Here is a 25,617-nt window from a genome sequence, read left to right on the forward strand (position 1 = left end):
GAGAGGAGTCTGTTGGAGGCCACCGAGGGAGGTCCTTGGGGCCTGGAAGTGGCGGGGTTTCTTTTCAGTCTGAGGTTCACCCTTGCTCTCTTCTCTACTTTTAAGGACAAACCTTCTCGCTGCTTTTATTTTTAATCCCTGGAGCTATTTTTAGTATTCTACTCTAGCACAAAGTATGGTCCAATTCCTGCACTCATGCGGGGGTTTCACCACAGCTATGGCAAAGACAAAGAAAACTCGTAACGCTTCAGTCTTGCTCACCCTCTTTGTGGAACACAACATAGTTGAGGCTACTGGTCCTGCAGCATGGAATAAGCTAGGAAATGGGCTGTGGGTTGGGGTAGCATATGAATTTTGTGGACTGTACTGACAACAGTTTCTTGGGCATACAGCAGCAATGACATGGTTTAGAAAGAGTCACGTGTGTGACTGTGGTCTATTCTGCTGATCAGTTAACATTCAGGTGAGAGAAAGAAGGCATACTTTCTCCTCCAGCTTCCTGGTAATCTTATAAATATATATAGATTTGATTAATTTTCAGAACTGGTAGCACACAAACAGATGTTCTTGAGAAAGTCAGAAGAGACATTTGGTTAACTCTGGGATGACAAAGGGCAAAAACATGGACTGTTTCTTCAGAATCAGAAAGGAAAGAATCACAAATATCTGAACCGAATAATCTGCTCCATGATACCAGTCTCCAAAAAGCAAAGACAAAGCACTGTTGGCCACATCATGGTAAGCTATGACAAGACTGCCTGAATGAAGGCATTGGCTTCCAGTTCAGGTAGATAATGTGACCGATTGTTACCATGGGAATGAAATTGGTACAAGGAGATGAACACAGAGAATTCTTCATTGGGAACAAAACCACACGAACGACAATTTATGACCTCTACCTTCTCCATCTGGGTAACATCCACTATTGTTCCTATTACTCAAGTCCTTTCGTGTTGCGCTTTCTCAGTGTGCCTGTTTCATCTGAATCACTGGCTTTTTGCTTTTTCAGTGCTGCATTTTCATTTTCTGACTCCACAGATGGGTCCTCTTGGGTTGACTCTTCTGCTTCACTGCAGCTCTCAGAGTGGAATCCAGCATTCTCCGCTATGACAGCAGGGTCGTCATCCTCGTAGCAACAGCAGTACTCCTCAGTGCTTTGGCTGTGATGAAGGTCCCTCTCCTCTTCACTGATGCCAGTTACCTCATCCTTTTTCTGCATTAAATCATGACTGTCTCTTCCCATGGTGAGATCAGTTAGCAGGGTTTCATTGCACAGATGCTCCTCATCTTCCATGCCCTCCATTCTTTCTGCCAGCTCTTCTGCAGAGGGCTGGCTCAGGTCAGGGTAATCTACAAGGATCGTGTCCTGTTTGCGCTTGAAGCGATCAGAATTGTCATAGACAGGATAGGTCTCTTCTGGATAACCTTAGGAATAAAGTGATATGCAGCTTGAAGTGTCACCAATATTTAAAAGTAGTGCCAACTTCAGTGATGGATGCACAAGTTTGTTAGAACAGTTTTTAGCACTGCCAGTATAACTGTCATCTATTTAATGTCAGGTACATGTCACAGTATTAAATCCGTGGCAAGTATGTGCAAAACATGACTTCTTGGGAGATGATGAGAAAACTCCGCTTATTTTTAGGGAGCCAGGATAAAGCATGACTTTAAGGAGTGAATATCTGAGCTTTGCTGAAAGCTATGGGAGCTAACAGGTGAAAATTGCGTGTCTTAGATCTTCAAATAGATCACATTTTTTTGTTTGTTTCTGTCTACAGATTGATTCAGGTTTTGAAGACTTTTGCTATAAACAGCATTATTTATAAAGTTGAAAAAACAGGTATGTCAATGACTGTGCCTTTCATTTTAGAAAATGCATCATGAGCTTGACTTAAGAAAACACAGCTCAAGGCCACCATTTATGCTTTATGTTTTGGATCATTTTTGAAAGCTTCTTAAAGAACAAGGAATTAAGTCTGCATTTAAAATTATGATAGTGAGCAGTTCAACTAGGATATGTTGAAAACACATTTATGTAACAAGTAAACACCAAGGAATGGAAAGGACATTAAAATAAAGAATTCTTAAAAGAGAATTCCTGGAGTTTACTTTTACAACATTGGAGCAAACAAAGAATGACTAATCAAAAGTAAAAACTGTAAATTATCCAAAACTTATTGATTCTGATTTCCAAGGGTTTTATGATTTTGCATGAAATCTAGCCCAGCAAAGAAAGGGAAAGATATAAACCTACAGCAGCCAAGACCCAGCAGCAGATAGAGCATATGTGAATATTCATATGCCACTTTTGGCAGCAGATGATAGTGTAGTGTTTACACTGAAGGGAATGCTGGATGCCTCAAAATCTATTTTCTTTCTGTTACGGTTGGGAAATCAGACTGCCTCTTGCAAAGTTTTGAACACTGACTTCTGAAAAGGAAGGATAAAGTTAACAAAAAATTTTGAAAGGATCTGAACAAGTAATCCTTATTCAATTTTTCTCATTAGGGTAATGGTAAGAAAGGCTCTTGCTTACCTTCCCAATCCTCCATGTAAGGAGCTTCTTCAGCTTCCTTCTCAGGAGAGATGCCATCTATGAATTTTCCTTCTTTCATAACTCTAGTAATTTCTCGGAGTTGCTGAAGTAACCTTTTTTCCTGGTCTGTTGTAACATTTTGAGTCCTGCTAGAAAATATTATAGAGACCAGAATTCAGTCCACTATTATTACAAACTATTAACAGAGTTTGAATCCAACTGTTTGGTCCATCCCAGCAGCACAGTCTGAAGAAACCTGGCTGCAGTATGATCACTATTCAACACCTGCATGTGGTCTGCACTTCAGCTTGGTACAAAGGTTTATCCATTTATCCAGAAAGCCTGCAAACTTAAACAGGTAATGGAAGGAAGTACAGCCAATGTGAGAGCAAGATGGAAGTGACACACAAGCAAGAGTTATGGTACAAAAGTCACTACAGAAATTTCTGGCCTTTAAAAGAGCGTTAGGTGAGAATTAGAGGGCCATGCCTTGTTTGAAGCAGTATAAGAAAATGTAATTCAGGACCTATGCTACATTTAAAACACCTTGTGGCGCTGATCAAAATGTCTCACACAGACATTAGTCTCAAGAGTCTAATGATCCCTAATTATGACCACTAAAGGTAATAAATTTGCAAGGCCTCATTAAGAAATGTCAGTTGGACAGATCATCATGTTGTTATAGCGTCAACAACGCTGCCTGGTGGGGAGGTGGGGAAGAAGCAGGAAGGAAGATTTAAAAATGAGAAGAAGGTATTACATTTAACTTTTTAACTTGCCCTTTAGAATCAGAGGGAGAGTGGGAGAGGACTGAGATTTTTATCAGATTAAAAGCAAACTATAATTTTGTCTGGTTCTACACTGCTGATTCTAGTAATTACTACTGCTCAGGTAATGCAATTACTTACTGCTGTAACAAAAATGCTTCCAACAGATAAGATCATGTAGTCATTACATGTTATTTTCTCTGGAAGAAAAATAGTCTAAAAATCTTACAGACAAAAAAAGAAGTATTTGGAGGGTGGAGATCTGAGCACAGTAGGTCAGAATAAGAAAGACACTGGCTCTACTTAGGGGTGAAAATGGTTCTGACCGTTGTGCTTGTTTTATCTTGAGTTTCAAGTTGTTCTTGAGCAGGTGCTTGATCTCTGTGTAAGTGCCAGTTCAAGCCTCTCAGGGGACTGAGGCACTATGCTGGTATCTTTTGAATCTCGCTGTGTTTTAGGCAGGATCTAGTGCCCCTAAGTTACTCAGAGAGGGTCGCCCTCAGCATGTGCAGAATGCTGAACTGTAGGTGGTACCTGAGCTCAGACGGACGCTCTCTGGTGATCTCCAGACCATCATATAGACAGATAATCTCCCAGATTAGACAGCTGCTCAGTGAATCTTAGGGGTGAACTGGGAAGAAGGGAGCTGGAAAGAGATTAATGATTTTGGATTTAGGTGATTAGTATCTACCTAAACCTTGTTTCAGGTGCCTGAATTCTCATAAACTTGAACACTTGCAGTGTCCATCTTCAGTTTTTCCTCTTACTAACTGTTGTGACTAAAGCAGCACTTTAATAGGTACTTTGTGCTACTCTACATATACGGGAATGATGGTGACACGATAGTTACTCCCCTAAAGGCAGCAGAGTCATACTGGTTTAAAGCCAAAAAATCAGCATCATACTGCTGGTTTGTGCGATGGTGAGCAAAGTGCTGACCCTGGGCTAGATTTTGTGCACAGCTGCACACACAGTTGTCTGTAACTGAATTTAGCTCAGGAGCAGGCCCACTGGTTTCATTAGCAGCTACCCAGATTAAACTGGTTGATTGAGATCACAAGGCTAAACATCACTTCTCTGTGCTTCCCCTGAGGGGCACTTTGCCCCACAACTTGAAAAGCTGATACGGTCCCAACGCTATATGGAGGTTGCATTGAGTCCCCTCAAGTTGTGGTGGCAGTTTGTTCCACCGAACAAGCGAAGGTGTGAGACAGCATCTTCTCAAAAGCCTGGGTTATGCAGATGTAGAATTTGAGATGTGCGTTAAGAGGCACACAAAAAGAAATGGTTTCATCAGCTAGCTGCCTTTGACAGAAGCTGTAATAGAACTGCCAAACTAATCCTCCTTTTAGAGACAAAAGTGTATGTAATTTGAATATATATCACCTGGATAAAGACAGAGAGGCCTATCTGTTGAGCACAATGGGGAGATATGCTAGCGCAGACAATAGGATCAAACAATGCAGCTGCACCACTGTGGCATTTCATATAGGAAAATTCCTAATATGCTGGATGCTCTCATTAGAAAGCACTACTGTCCTATTGCAACACAAGACATCTGTATTTCAGAGTATTCCTCCTCCAGATACCTTGCTTAAAAGACAAATTTCCCTGTAGAGAGGGAGAAACCAAAGCCCATGCACTATTTCTACTTCATTTAAGGCCTCTAGGAAGACTTACCGTAGGATGCTGGCAACGTATAAGACATCTGGCTGCCTGCGTACAGGAGATTTACCAGAGTATAATGCACTTAAGAATACTAAGAGGACAACAGATGGAAAAGGTTTACAGTGTAAGAAAAGGTCATTATTTTTGCTCTGTGTGTTTGGAGCTCCAACACAGCTATTACTTTTCATAGTGGCAATGCTTATGTTTTGTAGAGTCCCAAAGTGCTCACTAACAGGTAATGTAAAAGCTTCCTATTCTTACGCTGAGATCAGAACATTTCCTAAAGAGCTATCATGACAGCAGTGAAAATCCATAATCTAACATGGTATCTCAGACATGTCAACTGGTATTTTTTTGCTTCATGATCTTAAAATAATCACTATTAAAATGCAGCTATAGCCCCAAAATGGCACCCCACAGAGTACAGACTCTCTCTCTCTCCCTCTCTTCCATATCACATTGGCTCAGTTTATGGTAAAAAGGTAAGTTTTTCCAATTGACAGCCTGGTAAACAGGACTTTAAAAACAGGTAATCGAGCTGCATTACTTTTACCTCTTACCTAATTACCAGGAATTGAGATTTTTTTGCAAGAGAGTATTGCATAATACTCCCATTGAGAAAAATATTTACGAGTATTCTTCAATTTAAAGTGGTTTCAAAATACCAAATTTGCAGACAGTGGTGAAAAGAATATGGATAAGACATCTGTGAGAATGGGTAGGGAAATCTTTTGTACACATTATATCACTCTCCTAACATTGAAACACTCTGCTAAAAGGCTGGAAAAAAGCAATATGCATGCTTTTAATGCAGAGAGCCCTATATACCCATCAATCAAATCTTCATTTCTGAATCATCAAATTCCCAGCAAGGCTCCTCATCTTTGCTGAGAGATACTGGACTATAAAGGTCTACATTTAGAAACTGGAGATACTGAGGTCCCCTTACTGATAGGACGTGATGATAAATTACAAAACTGTGTAATTTAAATTTATAACCTGTTGAAAAAAGAGCTCGGAAGAGTGCCAGATTTTCTCAGAGCTGTGAATCATTATATCCTTAGGTACTATGTACTACCTATTTAATTGTGTGCATTAGGTAACAATTACCTTTTCCAACTCTTAGTTTAAGTTTGGTTACGTTGCTGAGGACCCGGCCAGGTAGTTCCTTCTTCCTCTTGCTTTCTTTACCTTGCTTCTAGTCCTTGCTAATACATGCTAGGCCTTACTAAAAGTACCTGTACTTGTACTTTTTGAAAGTTTTGCATTTCTGCAAGGGTGTTTCTGTACTTAAGGCTGTAGCAATTCCAACTGGTGTGCTGGTTTGGAAGGAGGTCTCCTTAGTTGGTTTGGAGGTTGGTCTTCAAGCCTCATTAAAAAAAATCAAATCCGAGTTTCAGCCTGCCTACCTTCTACAACACAGGACTGGATAATACTAGCTATCCCATCTAAGAAAACCACCTAATAGTACTGAGATGTCTTCCAGCCTCACTTCACTCAAATGCTTTTGAAAGGAAAAGAAATGAGCAGGACAAGCCACAGCAGGAAAACAACATGTACACTTGCTAGAGAAGAAAGGAGAATAAAATCACACAGCACAGTATATATTATTCCTTTGAAACAGGATTTCTTTCTGTGGTACAGCATTATCTAAGAATAAACTGTCCTTCCAAACTCATCTGGATTTCAAAAGCAATGGTTTTTTTAAGAAAATATACAAAATTAGAATGTCTTGGGATTCTTAGAATCTTCACCAGAAGGAAAAAGCCAGGATGAATCCTGGAGCAGTTCAGCTGGGAGGAGAATGCTCCTGAAGTATAGTGAGTGGACACTGAGGCACGAGCTCAGACCTCAGCACTACTACAAACACTGTGTGTTACGGTGATACATCAGGTTTTGTGACAATGCAAAATACATCCTTTGGTTTGGTTACTAATACTTCATTTGGCAGGCTGGGAGTCGCTTTGCCATATCTAGTATAATGGGCCATGGTCTCACCTGGGGTCTTTCAGCATTAAATTTGATACCAGTAATAAGGATCTCTGTTTAACTGCATATTAATAAACGGAGCTCAAGAACTCTGTGCTCTAATTACACTTTCTAACAATACATTTTATTTTAAGACAAAAGGTGGTTCCTGAAGCCAGCACTCGTGGACTCCTAAGCCCTCAAAAGCAGATTCCCAGGCTACTCTGCTAAATAGCTCCCTGAATAGCTTAAAGTTTGCTCTCCTGAAGTCCAGAGTAGCAACTCTGCTGTTCTTTTTTCTCACTACACTGAAAATCTTAAACTCGACCATTTTGTGCTCACTGGGGCCAAGACATCCACCTATCATCCCAGAAGTCCTTCTCTATTCACAAACAGCCGGTCTAGGAGGGCATCTTGCCTCGTTGGCTCACCGCGTACCTGTGACAAGAAGTTACCTCCTACAAACTTCAAGAATTTCCAAGACCTGCTCATCTCAGCAGTATGATATTCCCAGCTGATGTCTGGGAAGTTGAAATCTCCCACAAGGACAAGGGCTACCGATCCTGAAATTTCTCCTAATTGCCTATAGAATAACTCACCAGTGAAGATCAGTAGTAGACACCCACTACAACATCTCCTCTGTTTTCCATCGCCCTAATCCTCACCCAGAGGCTCTCAACCACACCATCACCAAGGGCTGTACAATCAAACCTCTCCCTTACGTAGAGTGCGACACCTCCACCTCACCTGCCCTGCCTATCCCTCCTGAATGGCCTGCAGCCCTCCATCCCTGCACGCCAATCGTGGGACTCATTCCATCAAGTCTCAGTAATACCAAGGATACCATAGCTCTGGGAGCTGACCAGCGCTTCCAGTTCATCCTGTTTGTTTCTCATACTGCAGGGTCATCATCCTCGTAGCAATACATTGGGTTTTGTGACAATTGGTTTGGTTACCAATATTTCATTTGGCAGGCTGGGAGTCACTTTGCCATATCTAGTATAATGGGCCATGGTCTCACCTGAGGTCTTTCAGCATTAGTTTAAATTTGATACCAGTTATTTCTTTCTCTGACTTTTCTGTTATAAGGATTTCTGTTTAACTGCATATTAATAAATGGAGCTCAAGTAATTTTTGCTCTCCTCCTCTTTCCTTTTAATTTAAATCTATCAACATCCAGATTGAATAAGCCTAGCACTGTACTCTGTGCTCTAATTACACTTTCTAACCATACATTTTATTTTAAGACATTCATCCAGTATTACTGAACTTAATGAGTATCACAGTGTAGATTAAGAAATCTTCAAAGTCTGGGTGTATTTGAAAAACACCCATTTGCTCCATCTAGAGGTGCTTTTCCCCTTCTCTTTAAAGAGGCTACATACAAAATTCTTTATTAGATTCAGATTCTGATTTCCCCTGAGGCCTTTAGATCCATCTATATAAATAGTTTGGTTGAACAAAGACGGGAAGTTCTACTAAATAAAGGCCCTGAGCCAATAACACAGAGTGGAACAGATACTGGGTCAGACTCTAAACCCATTTTCTCAGTAAAAAATATCCTATCCTGAGAGTCAGTACAATATCTGGGCAGCTCATAAGCCTGTTTCTGGCAGCTTAAAGGTACACAGAGCACTGTGTTAGCTCGCCAAAACAGAGAAGAGTAACCATCAAAATAGTATCCTTCTGTTACACTAACAAAACCAGGGCAGCTTAGGGGTTCTCCTGCTGGAACCTGGCCTAACACAGACAAGTTTGGCACCTCGTCTTGCTGAGACGAGTGCAGCCGCAACCCAGGACACACTGCAAAGTGGGCAAAACTACATGCTCAAAGAGAATGCGGTTTGAAGCATAAATGAATATAACGTGCAAGTTTGGCACAGAATTGTTCCTACAGAATGGGTTAAAACAGACATTTACTGATCCAGACAAAGTTAACATGCGTTACAACCTGAAGAGCTAGCTTTTTTGCTTGCAAACATCACCTGAATGTTAATGGTATTTAAATGTTCAAATACTGCAGTTATGCATTGTCCTACTGATGTGTTGTTACACTCCTTATGAAAAACATAGACTTATTCCCAGTGTTTCTTTATAATGTAGAATAGTGATCTCAGATTCATAGCAAACAGTAAACATAATAAATTTTAAAATCCTGATTTTACAACTCTTTTTCTTTTATATTTAGAAGCAAATCCATGGATTTACTGGTTACAGGGTGGAACTAAGTTATGGAATCAGATTATTATACAACTCTGCCCTTAAAGAAATATTTTATGGATATTCTAACAGGCATTTACATAGATTATAACAGCATTCCTATTTAGAAAAATAATCCATAGAACTGGAAAATAACAGAAAACAAATGGGTCTCTTCGGAATCATTCAGAGTATTACTTTGGTCACATAAGACAGGTTGTTTTATATACTTTAAATGTAGATGTTTTATTTTCTGTTTACACATACCTGTCATTATCTTCCAAATAAGGCACTGTACAAAGGGGGAGGGTAGGGATAGTTGTTTTTCTGTTTAAGGAAAATGAAGTTGGAAAAAATGATTTATTTTAAACATAGATGCTGAAAAGAGAAAAACTGAAGAACAAAAAGTGTGATGTGTAACATCAAATTTCTACAATTTGAAGTAGTAATAAAAATGCTATTTTAATATAGCCTATGTAGGAAAGTTTAATTTCTAATCAGAGCAGAATCTCTCCTTAAAATGCTGTAATTTGAAACATACCTGTCACAGTTAGGTCCTACTCTGTTGATTAATTTTTCCATAGCTTCTTCTGTCTCTCTCAGTTTTTCCTGGAGTTGCGTGAGCTCATAGTCAGCTGTAAAACAAACAAAATCCCAAGATCTGTCAGTAGGAGCTTTGAAAATGTATCCCTGTGCCATTATCACAGGTAGCATATGCTGTACGAAAACAAATTGGCTGTGAGGAAACTAAAGCATGCAGCTTAGAAGAGTTCTACCTACTTTTCCTGGTATAAGAAGGTGAAGACTATTGCCAAGGGTAATAGGACACACAGAAATCACCTTCTTTCAAAGGCTCCCAAGCAATCTCCCAATAAGCAGAGTGAGCTGGCCACTGTAAATGCCCTGGAGATTGAAGTTAGGGAAAAGAAAATACCTTTTCCCCCCCCCCCCCCCCAAGGAAACTGTAGTGTTTTACTGTCTACTGCAGAATTAGTATTTCTTGTGGAATTTCCCTGTTAAGTCCTTGGGAACAGAGACACAAGGTCACTTGAGCATTTTCTAATGAGTCTAGGATTTGAGAAACCACATCTTTATCAAAGAGAATAAAGTTCATGGCCCTGATGGCATCCAACCCTGCACAGGTGTGCCAGGGTAGGCAGTGAGTGCTAACAGTCTGCCAAGCTTACAGGGATGAACAACAGCTAGCCACACAGAGTCTGGCTGGGGAGCAAAGCACAGTATTTCCATGGTTGCATTTTTTTTCAAAAAATGTGCCCATAGTACAAGAGTAGACACACATGAATACAAGCAGGAACACCCATACTGGCTTTAATTTAGCCGAAAGTGTTAACGGTAAAGATGCAACACCATGGATGTCAACAAAAATGCTTGAGCTCCTTGTTTGGCTTTTGTAGCTCACGCTCAAAATCCTATAGCTGAGACTTCATTGTTCCCCACTGCAGAACAAAATGAAACCAGCCTGGGTTAGTTAAATATTCAGCTGCTACAGTCACACCCATTTAAGCAGCACAAAGGCACAATGGAACTCTGACATAGTAGGAATGGAGAAAGCCATCCACAGACATCCTGCTTTTGGAAAAATCTCTATTCTGGAGAGAATGTCATTACTTAACTTATCACTGATGTTATTATTTTGCATGTCTGAGACTTTAAAAATAGGGGAAGGAAAACTGGCAAAGAGAAAGGAAGTTACTCCCTCCAAGTCATTATGGTAGTGGTTCCTAGTCCCGTGACTTGTCCCCTGCTCTGCTACAGCTTGCAATGAATGCTTTAGGAATCCAAATTAAGAGCTCTAGAAAAGGCAGAATAATTTTCATCACTAGTTCTTTGGGTTATAATGATGGCAAATATTTAACTTACTGCAAAGTTAGTTTCTCTTACCAAGCATTAGAGGAAAAAAATACAATTACCGTTGCTAATAAATTGCACAAAATTGCCAGGCACAATGCAGTACAAGTGCACTGAAAATACAATCTATAGCACTGAGTACATTAGGTATTCCTAATATACACATTAATGTCAAGATAATTACAGCTATGTTAAGAGAATTACCTTACAGCCAGCACTTTCTATAAAGCCCTAAGTACTTTTCTTTCTTATTACAACTTAGCCAGCTAAACACAACACATTTAAATACTGTTATGGTAACTACTCATCCAATCTTCAACAGTAAGCTTATTAATTTATCTAATAAATGTCTATAAATAGTTGAATATATCCCACTGATGTTTACGTAAAATCACAATAACATTCCAGAATACTGTTTGCTTTCTTATCGAAACTTCGAGCATTGCAAAAAGGGAAGGGAAAAAGTAGGGAAGAGCCTGGTGATAGCCAAGAATTCATAAATTAAAAAAAATGAAGGAAGCTTTTAATAATATCTTTATATACTATTACTAGAATATTACGGATTATAGAATAATTATAGATGGACATCCTATTATCCATTTTTAATCATTAGCTACATAGCTTTTCAGCAAATCCGTACAGTTAATTCAGTGAACTTCATGAAAAGCCATTGCTTCCAGGGGGGCTTGGGATCAGGCTAGTATCACAGAGTCTCATTAGCTGAATAAGATTAGAAAGTGACGGTGCAGTAATTCACTTTAACTCTTGCTCATTCCAACACAGAAGCTTCTGGCTTGTTCTTTACGGGGGGTGAACAGTAGCTTTACAGTGTGCCCAGAGCCTGAAGAACCCGGTTGGACTGTGCCTCTACAGAGTCAACAGCTACACAGATATAACTCACAAGTCATACTCACTGATTTTCCTCTTCAAGTTTCCAGGTGCAGCAGTAGGGCATTTCCGCTCTCCAGTGGTAGTTTTTCCTTTGGAAGCCAGCTGATGTGTGAAAAAAGATGACCCTTCTATGAGTTACTGCAATAGTAATATATAAGCCCCAAAGGCAACAGCAAAAAGGATAGGAAACTAAAATATGCCAGAAAGTAACGACAGAAAAGCATGCCCAGCAGCAAAAACAGACAGCCATGAAAGATGCCTGGGAGATCTTGCCACCTGAAAACTCCTGAAAGACACTTGGAACAAATGATATTTTTAAGCATAGTGAAAGCATAACTCATCAAAAATAACTTCTTCATTTTAGAATATTTATCTGTTCCATTCTTCTGCATATAGGAGGGAAAAAACCTCATTGGGCAATTATTGTGCAATACAGGACAGGTTCTGAAGGGATTATATGTGACCCTGCTTGTCCCTCTCGCAACGCTTTCTGCCATTATTCCTTACCAACCTTGTACCTGCAGCAAAGATACTGGCTGGCTCTATACAGAAGCTGCAGGCTATCTATTTCTTTCGTCTTCTCCGTGTTTGATCAGTTCACCCAATTCATTTTGTTCTTGCCTCTATCTGTCCAGAGCAGGCTCAACTGTTTAGACGCTGCTCAGTCTGGATTCAGCCCCCACTCCAAGGAAAAAACATTTCCACAAGTCCACTTCTCCCTCCTCCCACACAGCTGACTGTCATCACCTACATGCAAGTTACGTCTGTGTAACAAAAAGCTATGAGAAGTTCAAATCATGTGTGAAACACCTGGGGGGAATTCGGGCTGTGCTTTTTTAAACTAGCGTTCAACCAGTCCCTCAGCTAGGGTAGTTCCAGCATGGTCAATACAACCTTACAAACTCCCATTCTTCAACAACATGGTGCTTTTGTTCCAGAAGGTATGCAATAACTTACTCCCTCTCTCCCACTTTAAATGCATAATACATGTGACATATACAGTATATATAGTATGTAGTCACACATAATAGAAAAGAATACTATGTGTATACTCAAAATTAATCTAACATTGTTCTAGACATACACATTTTCCATCAGGGAAAAAAACTCCTTTTAAAAAATTGTAAGAAGTCAGAGGCCAATACAGGATCACAGCAACCCGTCCCTGCAATCTTAGCTACAGTCTTTGCAATAGCAAAACCCACAGGGCACACTGGTCTTTTAACCACCAGTCAAAGGTCCAGCATAAGCTTTTTTTTTTTTGAGCAAGGCTGAAATGGAACCAGGTACAAAAAACGGGACTTCATTTCTGTTTTGAGGTTTTTTTAGTTGTTATTTCCCTGACTTTTCAATTTGTGTTGGTCTTCTTACCTTAAATAAAATGTACAGGATATATAAGAAGATGCCAAATCCATATATAGGGATAATCTGCCCCACAAGACCTCTCCCAGTTCCACCAGCGCTTCCACCACCGCCTCCACCTGCCTTAGCTTTCGCAACTGCTTCAGCAAGGTGAGACCTTGGAAAATGAGGGGCAGCTCGGCTGTCGGGAGTGGCCTGGTAATGCATCCTTGGTGGAAAGCGACCAAGCTTCCCTGCAAAAAAAACCCCACAATTATTTTTCTTCTATTACTTTTCACCCTTTTACATGCAGCCTAAAACTGCAGCAGGTGCGGCTGACCTATCTTCTCTACTTTTAAATGCACCACCAGTGATGAATAATGCAACTTGTTGGACTGTAAGTACTAAGTCTGTAAGCTCAATCCTCAGTCACTTATTATATATAGCGCTAGGAGTAGGTATGCACTACTACTCTCTTGATTTTAAGAAGAGGAAAAGCTGGCAGGGCAATTAACAAAACACGGATTTTAACAGGTATCTCCTTGTCCAAAGACCCTATGAATCGGCACCCCTAACAGGATGAAAACCTCAACTCTTACTTCTGGTTCCCTGCTCAAAAAAACCCCAACAACGTTATCGGTTTTTCTGCTGTGAACCTGATCTTTCAATATTACACAAAGGCACGTTCATGTATAAACCACTACCCATCAAACATCCTGATACACGACTGCAGTGTTTGCCCAGTATAGATTTTCGGCTATTGCCATAAGAAATAGTATTTTACCTGATTTTACCAAATGAGTAATGAAAGATAAAGAAAAGTGGTGGCACCTCAAACTGTTCTCCTTAAAAAGGTGTTAGGTAAAGCAAAGTAAGAGAGGAGATTGAATATGGCTTGGGACATATTATCTTTGGCATTTTAGAGAGGGGAAAAAATGGTTTCTAGCCTTGAGAAAGGCAGAGATAATTTAAAACAAGAAAGGGGAGTGAGCATAAATGGATGCATGGATGCTAGAGTAAGACTGCAGAGAGCCTGAAACGGTGCTGTGGACAATTTGATTCAACTGAAAGGCACTGGAATATCAATAAATCTAAGCTCAAACATGATTTGATTTTCTTGCTGCCATCAATTCAACAATTTTGCCATGAAATTCACTATTTTACTCCTCCGTGTCCTTGACATCCTGCTTTCTAGCTCCATATCCAGCTTGGACTTGCACCTGCGCTCTCTTCCACTGATTGGGACTGAACTGAATTACTCAGCTACTCCGCCACCAAGTCTGGTGACAGGAGGCGTTGGATGGAGGCTCGAGAGATGGGGACTGCCAGGCCGGGCTGCAGCTCACCCCCTGACGCCAGCTGCAAACCCCCCCTCCCTGGCACACACAGCCAGAAAGCCAGGCAGCTGGGATACTGCTCACTGGCGCTGGGGCAGGCTGCATGCACTTGCATAAAGAAAACAAAAACCAGGTTTGAAATAGCACTGAAAATAACTAACTTTACTTCTGTGAGTACCCAGCTGCAAATTTTTTTATGAGAAGCAAGACGAGAAAATTAGATTAAATTCACATTTGCTCTTGCTAGGAAACAGCATCATAGGCAGCTAAATTCCTGAGCACAGAAAATTACAGTAAATACATACTAGGAAGTGATACCAATAATTCGTGAAGTCCTGCAATTAAAAATACATTTTTCTTGTAGGTGATGGCATACGTTCTTTGAGTGCTGTAGGCTTTAGTGACACTGCCCAGGTATACCAGCACTGACCAAAACCACTCTCAGATTAGCTCAAGCTTAAATTTGAGGAAGCTGTTACCATGCACTTTAATTTCAGTGAATTAGTCAAAGTCTGTGACGGAAAGCATAGCATCTTATTTACAAGAAAGTCCCATTGCTCCAGCAGGAACGCCTTGTAGCAGTACGTCGCTGTGGAAACAAGTGTGATGTCAGGTAGAGAGCAGTATCGCTGAGGTGGGGATGAAACAGCAGGGTAGGAAAACCTTTGTACACCATCTTATACTCATGCAAATATTCTTTATTAAGAAAAGAGATGAAGAAAGCAGAAAATAATTGACAAATGTGAAACTGTATTTAAAGGGAATAGTTTTCTGAATTATCCACAAGGCCTCTTTTGTGCTTTAAAAGATTCAATTCAATTAAAGATAATCAGGCCAAAGGGACACACACTAGTCATTTCATTATCAAAATAATTTTAAAGGGGAATTTCATAGCTCCTACTTCTAAATCTTCCCTGTTGATTTTTAAACTTTTATAATGATTTCCTCATTTAAAAAAAATATTTTCCATAGCTTGTTTTTGGTGAAAAACCCATGCAAATTATAGAGGAAATGGATGGCACAGGCAACTTAAAAGCATCATATGCACAGTGCTGTCAAATACACAGTATATAAATGGAAATGCATAGTGATTTGGGTGTCACTGTCAATTAAACAAGGTACCTCATGCTATGAAAAAACCCAGCAGCCTAACGCACACACCGGTACTGGATTCCACACTTCAGGGATGAAACAAACCACTTTCAAATGGAGACAACAACATACTCTCCATCAATAAAATCAAGTGACACCTCTACATGAGCACAGAAGGTCCTTGTTTGCTGCCCCATCCAGCTGCCAGTGCTCATGGTGAGTACTTCAACAGGACACTTTCCATGCTGTGGGAAGGGAAAAGCACTAACCTCCATTTAGCTTTGAAGGGTGCCACAGTGCTGCTCTGCTTTTGAAACATTTCTCAACTCCCCTGTGACAACTCCCCTGAGGGCTGCCTTCATGCAGACCTCATTGCTGCATGTGGTAACTGCACCGAGTACAACCTACCTGGCTTTGCAATATTTTTACCTAAGGTCTACCCAACACGCTTAATAATTTGTCAGTTTAATGCTTCAGATCATCTTTGCAAATCAGCTACAGGGCAAGCAGAGCATGTTTTGTCTAATCCTGGCCCTTCAATAGCTTTAAGTCCACAAATGAAATTATGCCCCAGCGAACATTTGTTGTTTGAAGAGACTGTAGGTTTCTCAATGTAGACGAAGTCCTTAACAGCAGTATCACGTTAGAATTACTGTGGGTTTTTTAATCTTTTAACGATATTAATACTCAACTGAAAAAAGCAAATCTTAAAAAGTGTATTTATATAGCACACCTAATACAACAGCCAATCAGCTGATAATATTCAGACCATCCCAGTGTCTTCTTTCCAAGAAAGCTGTTATGTATTCTACCTAATGGGGCTTATGAATTGCTACTGAGCCCAACTTGACTATTTGTAAAGTTATTTAGACTTAAGTTATTGTATAATTCAGCAACTCTTAGTCTCAGTAATATGTCTTTCTGCAACATCTGACCACCTGTAAAATGCTGGGATACATACATACGCATATAATAAAAAAATAAAGTTTGTTTAAACCACTACAGACATACAGTATATATGGGCTGTTGCTACATTAAGTTTGCACTCCGTTCATCAGGAGATTTATAATACATGACTTAATTTATAAAATGTGCATGTTCTTCAGAACCCAGGAAGCATAGGAGGAGGGTTAGAGATGGGAAATGGCAGTTTGGGAAGTGTGTGTGACTTGTCCAAGCTGACAGCAAAGCAAAGGATGCTGTTCTCATCACTCCTCAAATCTCAACCAAGCTGCTCCTCAGGAGGACAGCACCCACAGTTCTGCTCATGCTCTGCAGTAGGCGCTCTGCCTTTTTCCTTGTTTTCATCCCCAAACCATGGTTACACTACTTTGGTTTGGAAATGCTAAGATTGTGTTTTTTCCAAGTAAGACATTTACTATTCCTTACTGTGCATGCAAAACCAACCAAACAAAAAAACACAGCCCAAGAACAAACCAGCTAGATGTTCTGCGAAAGCTTTAACTGAAAAAACATGTGACATTAGGATACAGAACAATCCTCCTGCCTCAGCAATGCAAATTCCAGTCCTCAGACCTATCTTCAAACTACACTCTGACTCCCACATTTAGGCATGCTTAGGTGCCACTTACATTTTCCTGGTAAATTGTTCATCGTAGTGACTGAAAAAGGAAACCACCGCTTCTTCAGTCACAGAGATCAGGAATGAAGTATGCTTCTGTAAACCAGAACTCAGAGTTTTGTACATTTTTCTCCCCTGCTCTGTTGGACTTGATATTTAAAGAAGATGTGTGCTCTAAGCAAAGCTTTTGCTAAGTAGGATATGCAAGACCTCCCTCTCTGGTAGATGCCAATAAAGAAGCATTTATACTGAAGCCTTTGTCTCAGGACACTTGAATCAATCTTTAGCCCCTCTCAGCAGTGTATTTTCATAAGACATTTATTTGCTCTCTCTGTCCAATAAGATGAATTGGCCAAAGGGTTCTAAATCTGCAAGTGGCAACACACAGAAAGAAACACAGATTCCATGATAAAGTAACTTGATCTTCTCTAGACTGAAAGTGTTCTCCTAGGTTTTCTTGCATAGCCTCCATATTTAGTATAATGGCTTAGAATAATCTATACAGAAACTGTGTTCTTGACATTTAATCTAAATTTTCTTTCAAGCCACTATATAATTTCTGCTGCTGTTCTTTAACACCCTCTAATTTCCCCAACACCTCTGCCCACAGAAAGCCCAAGTAATTAAGCCTTTTTGTAACACTACAAGTTCATGTTTGTTTCATTGTTGAGGCCCCTCTCTATTTCAGTATTATACACTATCCCAAGACCCATGTTTTAGATTTTTTACACATGCAGTCATTTATATTTTTCTCTTCTAAATCTTTTTATAAATACTTCTCATCCTGGCAGACTGCGTAACACCAAGATGAACTGGACAAACAGTATGTGTCCATTTAGTTCTTGCTCTTTTACTGACATTTACAAAATAGCTCTAGCTGTGTTCCCAACAACACAACTTTAGAAACCTATCCAAAAAAGGTTAGAAGGAATGACAATTTTGAAATCCTTACTTTAAACCACCACACAGGTGGACACAGTCAAATGCTTGAACATTATTAAATACTGCAGGTGGAGGTTAAAAAGGAACACAAAAGCTACCCAAAATGGAATTATCTTAATTTTCTTAAGTAAGGACACCTGCAGGCAACCGATGTGTGCATTGCACAAATCCAAGCTGGGCAGAGGCTTTACCTGAACAGTCACGTACCTTTCTTGTAAAGCTGATGCCACTCAATTGTTCGTAAGAATGCAGACTATACACCTATTGTCATGGAGCTGTAAGGTTTTTGTTAAACTACCAATTTAGAGAGTAGCATTTACAAAATGCATGGCATATATTTATGAACACTAGACCTAAAGTACTTTTTAAACTGCTAGTAGCTCTTTTTTTTGCTATTTTCCAAAAGACTTCAAAAAAAAAAAATTCTAATGCCTGTCCATGAAGTAAACTAGAAATGTGATACATTGACAGTAAATTCTTTAAATAAGTTTTCATATACATGAAACTGTTACTGTGAAAAAGAACAACCTTTCCGTCTGAAAGATAATACTAACTTCTTTAGTGCTATGCTCACCATTTCCCTAAAAGAAACCTCTGAAAATGGCTTTATTGTAGAAAGTGCCATTCCCACACTTAAAGACTGTTTCGATAAAAAGCCTTCTGGTAACAATGAGTTCTAATAAATGGTAGTAAACTTTAAGAATGTTTTATTCAGAGGCATTTTGCCCCCACGACTACAATAAGCACTTCATTAACTTCAAGAATGACATGATTACTTCAAGTCCCTGAAACTTCTGTCACATAACTGCAGTTATCAGTTCACTGAAGAGGACGACTAATGACAGATATATGAATCGAACTGTTCAATCAAGATTTATTCTTCCAATAAAAAAATAACTTCAGGTGAAATAAAGTTTGGTCTACAGAGCAGGTGTAATGAAATTCTTGCTATCAAATTGAAAATATAGACTATAAATTCTCATCTGAAATGGATCAGCTGAGGTGAGGCATTACGTCCTCAGCCAAAGACAGGCGCTGGAGTGCAACAGAAGAGCACGCCAAGCGCTCGCTCTGCACCAGGCACACACTATCTCATGCTGTACTGTGATCTCCTGCAGGATGATGGAAAGAGTATTTATACTACATATTGATGATGGAAAGAGTATTTATGTTACCTATTTCAAGCATTTAACTGTGGCTGTGATTAGTTAGCTTATGACAGCACTGCTTAAAGCAGGCTGTGCTAGAACAGGTATGAACATCATTCATCAAACAGATGTCACTGAAAATAATTTGGGGGCAAGTTTTTTGTTGTTTTTTTGGTTTTTTTTAAAGCTAATTTTTCTATCAGATCAATTCAATTCAGTCCATCCTCCGGCCAAAGAAAGAAGCACCAGAACATTAACTGACAACTGCCTAAGACTGCACTGCTGTGGGAAAAGGGTCTGTCAAACTCCATCACCTGGCATCACCATGGGATCAGAGTCACAAGTTAACAGAGACAGGTACCACCTCCCAGAGTGTCAGCTCCCATCCCTGCTTCAGGCAGGTAACTCTCCAGTCCTCACTGAGCCCCTGTGCTGTCTGCTGGGCCTTTGCGGGGCCCAGCACCGTGCCCTCACAGTACCACTCTTGATGCAATACCAAAAAAATCAGCTACCATTCAGGTTTTCAGTGTTAAGAAATTCTGCAACAGAACTATAAACCTGTAGATCTGCAGTGCTGATGAACCTATATTCAAGTTCCTAAAGACCAAGAATACACACAGCAAGCATGGAAGGGTAGCTGTAGTATAGAAGTCATGTATTTCGGTTCAACAAACATTGTTTCAGCAGTAACTTCAGCCTGAATGTCCTTAAAATCCCTGGCCAAATGAAATCAATGTCACTGAAGTGTACGGTCACATAAGAACCAGGCTGTTGGAAGGATGCAGACGTCACTGAACGTGAGTCCCTGTACAGCATAGAGTACAACTTAGAAGTTCTCTGTACTTCCATCAGCCTCACCTCTGGCTTGTGGGCAGCCCTGGGCAAAACTCTTTCTCTGCCAAGGCCTGGGGCTATGATACTAGCTACTTTTGTGAAGTACCTTGGGGACAAAAACCTGCAGTAAAAGGCAATGGACAGAAAAAGAATGGGAGATGCTTGTATGAACCCATTCCTCTAGAACTTAAGAGGGGACATGCAGAGTGGGAGGGCAGGCAAGGACACAGCTCAAGGGACTGCACGGACAGGACCAGAGTCTAAATGAGTCATCATGTGGCACATTTATTATGAGAATCTGGTGCATGAAAACAAAGTTTAGAATAGTGGAGCAGGAAACTAAACAATGAAGACGATTCAAATGAACTTTTATTTCACATGCAACAACAAAAGCATTCCTTACAGAAAATAACAAAATAATGAAGCTTTCAAATAAAAAGTGATGTATCACAATGGAAAAAAAAAAAAAAAGTATGTCTCTCTTCAATAGCTTAAGTACCCCACTTGCATAAAACAAATAAAAGGAAATTTGGAGGATTTTAAACTATCTTTTTCTGAAGCGAAAAGAAAAAGGTAAATCACAGCAAGAACGGTAAATTCAATCTTTGACTCTCCACACGTGGTTACGGACAGAGCACGAGAGTGACGCGGGCAACACTTATGGGAAGGATTAACTATGCTACGTTTTCATACCCGGCGGCAGAGCACCTTCCAGACGCGCCGTGCAACCAAGGACCGCTCACACACGGCCCGGCCGCCGGCAGCAGCACCCCCGGCGCCGGAGAGCCCGGGGGCCGGAGAGCCCCGGGGCCGGGCCCAGCGCGGCCCGCCGCCCAGAGAGCCGGCGGCGAGGGCCCGCCCCGCCCCGGGCTCACCGCGGAGCCACCGCCCGCATTTTACGCTCGGCCCCCGAGCAGCAGCCGAAACGCGGACCTCGGCGCACCGGGACGGGACGGGGGACGGGACGGGACTGGCGGCGAGGAGCGACCTGCCCTCGCCTCAGCGGAGCCGCCGCCGGCGGGGCCCGCGGCGGCCTCTTACCCTCGGGCGGCGCGGGCGCTGCGAGCGGCGCAGCCCCGGGCTCCTGCCTCCCGCCGCCCCGAGACAAGAAGGTCCGCGGCAGCAGGAGGGAGACGCAGAGCACCAGGCAGGAGACCATGGCCACCCTGCAGCACGTCGAGTACGCCATGGCGACCCGCGGCCGTCGCGGAGCCGTTACCGGCCCCTCAGCGCACCGGTAGTCTCTGCGCAGGCGCGGGCAGCGCGCGCATGTGCCGTGAGCCGGCGCGGCTGGGCGGGAACCTGAGGGAGGCGGGGGTGGCCACCGCCGCGGCCAGGGCCACGGCCACGGCCCCGGCCCCGCTCTCGGTCCCGGCCGCGGGGGAGGGCCTCGGCCGTGCGGCCTGGTCCTCTGTGCCGGGAAGGTGTTGAGAAGCGGGCTGGGGGAACCCCGCGTCCCGGCCGGGGTTGGGTCCTTGTGGAAAGGGCCCTGAGCCTCAAAAACGCAGGCCAGGGCAGGAGGGGGCATTTGGATCCCCTCGTTCCTGTCCCGCCACAAGTGTGTTCCAGACTCGGTGTGTCCCCCTTGACTGTAGCACTGCAAACTTCTTGGGGGGGGGGGAGGAAAAAAAAAAAATCTACACTGTGCCTTTTTTTCCTCCCCTGTGAAGGGTTTCAGCGGTGTCACGACTGGTCTCTGCCGGCGGCAGTGATGGCAGAACAGAGCAGGTGGGCCCTGGGTGCTGAAAGCTCAGCAGCGCCCTGCCATGCTGCGAGCCCATTTTGATAGCGGCAGCGCGGTTACCGGTGCTCTCCCTGGCCTGGGAAGGGGCCAGGGCCTTACCTGTGGAAGGACTGCGGTGGTGAGGGCAGTCGGACTTGCAGGGGCAGGAAAGCGTCTTGGTGAAAAGAGCTGGTTGAGGCCATGGCTCGCCTGGGTTCTCCATGAAGAATTGCTTCCCTCCTTTGAGCACGTGGGACAGATCTAGAAAAGTCCAGACCGTATTTAAAATTAATTCAATTTTCTGCAACTATCTAAGAAATTTAAAAGTTATAAATGTGCATTTTCGAAAGAGAGCTTGACATTTGCATGTTGTCAATGCATTTGTGTTGCTGCTGTGCAAAGTCATCCTGAAACCACCTTCCTACTATACTGACAATAAAAGATCGAAGTAAAGAGGGAAGTTCATTGTTTGTACTCATTCATTTTCACCGACTTAAGCAAAAAACTGCCAGTCATGTCAAATTAAATTATATGGTTTTGTATTTCCATTATATTTATATTACACTGTATTACTGTAGTTGAATTAGACTATTTTCCATGGGGTCTGGGCTGTGACTACTGAATTTAACTCACTTTACGCAAGAGCTACCCTTAATTAGAGTTGAGCTGAGAGCAGAATTGCTTTGACTAAAGCTGCAGACCACTACGGCGGCAGCGGAATGCCACAGGCTCGTACATTACTACAAAAGAGATATTGGCTGTCTGAACAGCTGGAACTGGGCGGACGATTCCAGAAATCGTTCTCACTGAGCACCTCCTCCCTAGAGAGACAGCAGCCCTTGGCCAGATCCCACTAACCGTCACTGGACTAACCTGGCTGGTCTGTCTCCTTCCACAGCTCCTTCACCCACCACTCACTCACCAGTTCTCAGGCACCTCACAGTAGGACTTCTGGGACTCCCTGCTCTGCTCCTGGAAATAAGAATTGGGGGAACTATTGTTGTGGTGTCTATGCCTCTTTCCCGATCTTGCCAGCAGTTCTTGATGCCTGCAGTGGCAAAGTTAGCAGGTAGGGCCAGCAAAAGGAGCGTCGCCCTGATCAGAAATGTGTCATCAGTCCACTAACAACAAATAATTCACTCAGTCTGTCATGAAAAATATATTGTTGTTCTCTGGCAATGATGTACTACCATGAGCAGCAGCTGTTGTCTCTTCATTGAGGAGAAAAAGCTTTTTAGCATGGTACAGCAGAGAGATTTTGCAGTTGATTAGGGCAGTCATCTTCGGCATCTCATGATACTGAAGTTACCCAAAGCATCAGTCCTTAAGCCAGAAGCAAAACCTTCCATGACCACAGGGTGACCACCACTGGCCTGGCAGAGCACTCCTGGGGATCACTTCTCTTTCCATTGTAACTCTGGGGATGTGCAGGAAGGACAAACAGCAAGTGGGAGAGCACCGCCACCTGCGCCTCTTTAGGCGTTAGCTGCAACTGTCAAAGGGTGGTTTCACCATTATAAGTGCTGTGAGTGTTGTCAAGGTAGTTGATTCAAAACACTGATAGTTGGGGGCTTCCTTGGTGATTAGGTTTGGATGAAGCAGATTGCCTTTCCACTCTGATCTTGTTCCTAAGGTCGTCACTGGAAGAAGGAAATAAATGCTTATGGCAGTTTTCTCAGTATTTTTCCCCACGCCATTCAAAGCCAAGGAGGAATGGGGAGACTGATGCTCTACAACTAGCATTTCACGTGGAATCACTGGCTTTCTGATCCCAGCATGGCTCTTGGTCCATGGCCACCCAAGAAGCCTACAGCAGCTCAAAGCCAAAGCAAGGCATTTAATACTGGGATTATGCGTAGACACTGCATAGATATAATGACTCTTTGTGAAGTCTTCAATCATCAAGCGTTACGTTTAAAAAAAAGGAGGACTTGATAAAACCCATTTCCTTCTACAGCTAAATGCAGAACTCCTGCAGGGGAAGCCTAGAGTACAAGTCTTGGGCTTCACAAAAAGGACAGGACCAGTCCTTTGTCTGTGAAAATCCCAGGTGAAATCCTTCTGGTTCAGCTTGCTGTAGAACCTGTTTCTAATCATACAAAACAACCATTGAAAACAGCATCCTAACAAAGAAGATCAAGAGGTTGTTTTAGATGATTTTACCTTCTGGAAAGGGAAGATACCATAAATATATTCTGATATGAATATGTGTTTTTCAGACCACAGTCTGAGTACCACAAATGCACCGATTGCTCACACTGGCCTCAAAAATGTCAACCTCATGAAGTGGATTTCACTATATTTAGATTGCTTTGAATTGTGTTTGCCGTCACGTAGAAAGAGATGTTTTCACAGAATGATGTCCTCGTAAGTGCTAGTATTCATAAATATCTTGTTTGATTTGTGTTTCCAAGCTGATATAAGTACAGCCTTTATAGTATTCAGAAACAACACTTACATAGCAAAATACCTTCCAGGTAGCATAATAGATATTCAGCAGGTATCAATAGCAATCTCCAACAGATGATTTATTTTGAACTTCTGGAAAGGAACATTAGAAATTAATTTCATTTTCTTCCTATTTATTTAACCCTGATATTCTCCCACTTACCTGCCTCTCTGCTATCCCATACTTACCAACTTTCCTAGTTTCTCCTTATTGTGGGACAAATGTTGAAAACAGTTTTTAAAGACAATTTATCCAGTATGAATCAGACTTTTTTTTTTCTTGGTTTTATGCTTTTTTCCTAAGGATGTTCATGGGCTACTTTATTTTGCAAGAAAGCTCGAAAACCAGGAAATGACAGTGTGAGTTGTGGAAATTGTACACGTTCATGCTACTATCCATGCTGGCAGTATCAGCAGTGAAGCAACCATCCATTTTCACTAATATTTGCAACTTATTGTAACTTTTTCCTTTCATAAGGGAAGGGTCATCTTCAGAAGCTAGAACCTTTTTCACATATGTTGGTAAAGATCTGCAGGAGTCACAGTCTATGGCTTAATGAATACCCAGCTACAAATTATGTAAAACAATATTCAACAATTCTGAAAAACAGGAAAGGCATGAATTCTCGAGTGTGATTGCTGATAATTCAGTGAAGAGAAAATTAACGTGAAAGAACTTGAATGAATCATTTTAAGCCTGTCTCTTTTTTTGTCTGCTCATTCTTGACTGGCCACATACAAACTGCTATAAAAATGAACAATTTTTGATATAAATGTGAATTAGGAACAAATTTCTTAACTTAATCAAACTAACAAATGACTCAAGAGCCTCCTCATATGTCTAGGTCTTGCCAGAAGCTGTGCCATCACAGCTTCTCTCACCTAACTTAGGAAGGTGTCTGTGTGCATGCTGCAAGCATACTTCTCATTGCAGAGTATCTTAGTAGTAAAGGGCCAAATGCTGCAGTATTGAGTAAACGCAAACACCAGCAGGAAACCTGAGAGCTTTTTTCTGGGGAAGAACGTAATGCTTTGGTAATTCCCAAATCTGTTGATTAGCTGCAGAGCAGATGAAAACCAATGGTTAGGCTGCACCGGCAGTATTTGCTGGGAAGACCTCTGTGGTATGTTGTGCTTGGTAGTCTGCAGCAAGGATTTTGTGCACAGTGCAAGAGCTCGCACAGCTAGCATCCTCGCAGTATTCTCAGCCAGTGCTGTACCTAAGCGGTAAAAATGGGTCACATCCTCTGTGCCTTCTGTGGGTAGTCTGGA

General features: G+C 41.7%; 1 protein-coding gene across 2 annotated transcripts; it reads right to left on the bottom strand.

The window, feature by feature from the left end:
- Window positions 1-605: 605 nt before the first annotated feature.
- On the bottom strand, window positions 606-21,409 carry RIC3 (RIC3 acetylcholine receptor chaperone). Of its 2 annotated transcripts, none has more exons than XM_030038312.2 (6): window positions 21,216-21,409; window positions 13,270-13,493; window positions 11,922-12,000; window positions 9,680-9,773; window positions 2,537-2,682; window positions 606-1,425 (listed from the first exon to the last, which is right to left on the bottom strand). In XM_030038312.2, exons 1-6 carry the CDS (start codon window positions 21,361-21,363, stop codon window positions 935-937), a joined length of 1,182 nt encoding a protein of 393 aa, XP_029894172.1. In that variant the 5' UTR covers window positions 21,364-21,409; the 3' UTR covers window positions 606-934. The 2 variants fall into 2 exon arrangements, with proteins under 2 accessions (XP_029894172.1, XP_029894171.1); XM_030038311.2 differs by having other exon boundaries at window positions 2,537-2,685.
- Between the last annotated feature and the right edge of the window lie 4,208 nt (window positions 21,410-25,617).

The sequence above is a fragment of the Aquila chrysaetos genome, chromosome 16 (assembly GCF_900496995.4).
Source record: "Aquila chrysaetos chrysaetos chromosome 16, bAquChr1.4, whole genome shotgun sequence".
NCBI classification, from domain to species: Eukaryota; Metazoa; Chordata; class Aves; order Accipitriformes; family Accipitridae; genus Aquila; species Aquila chrysaetos.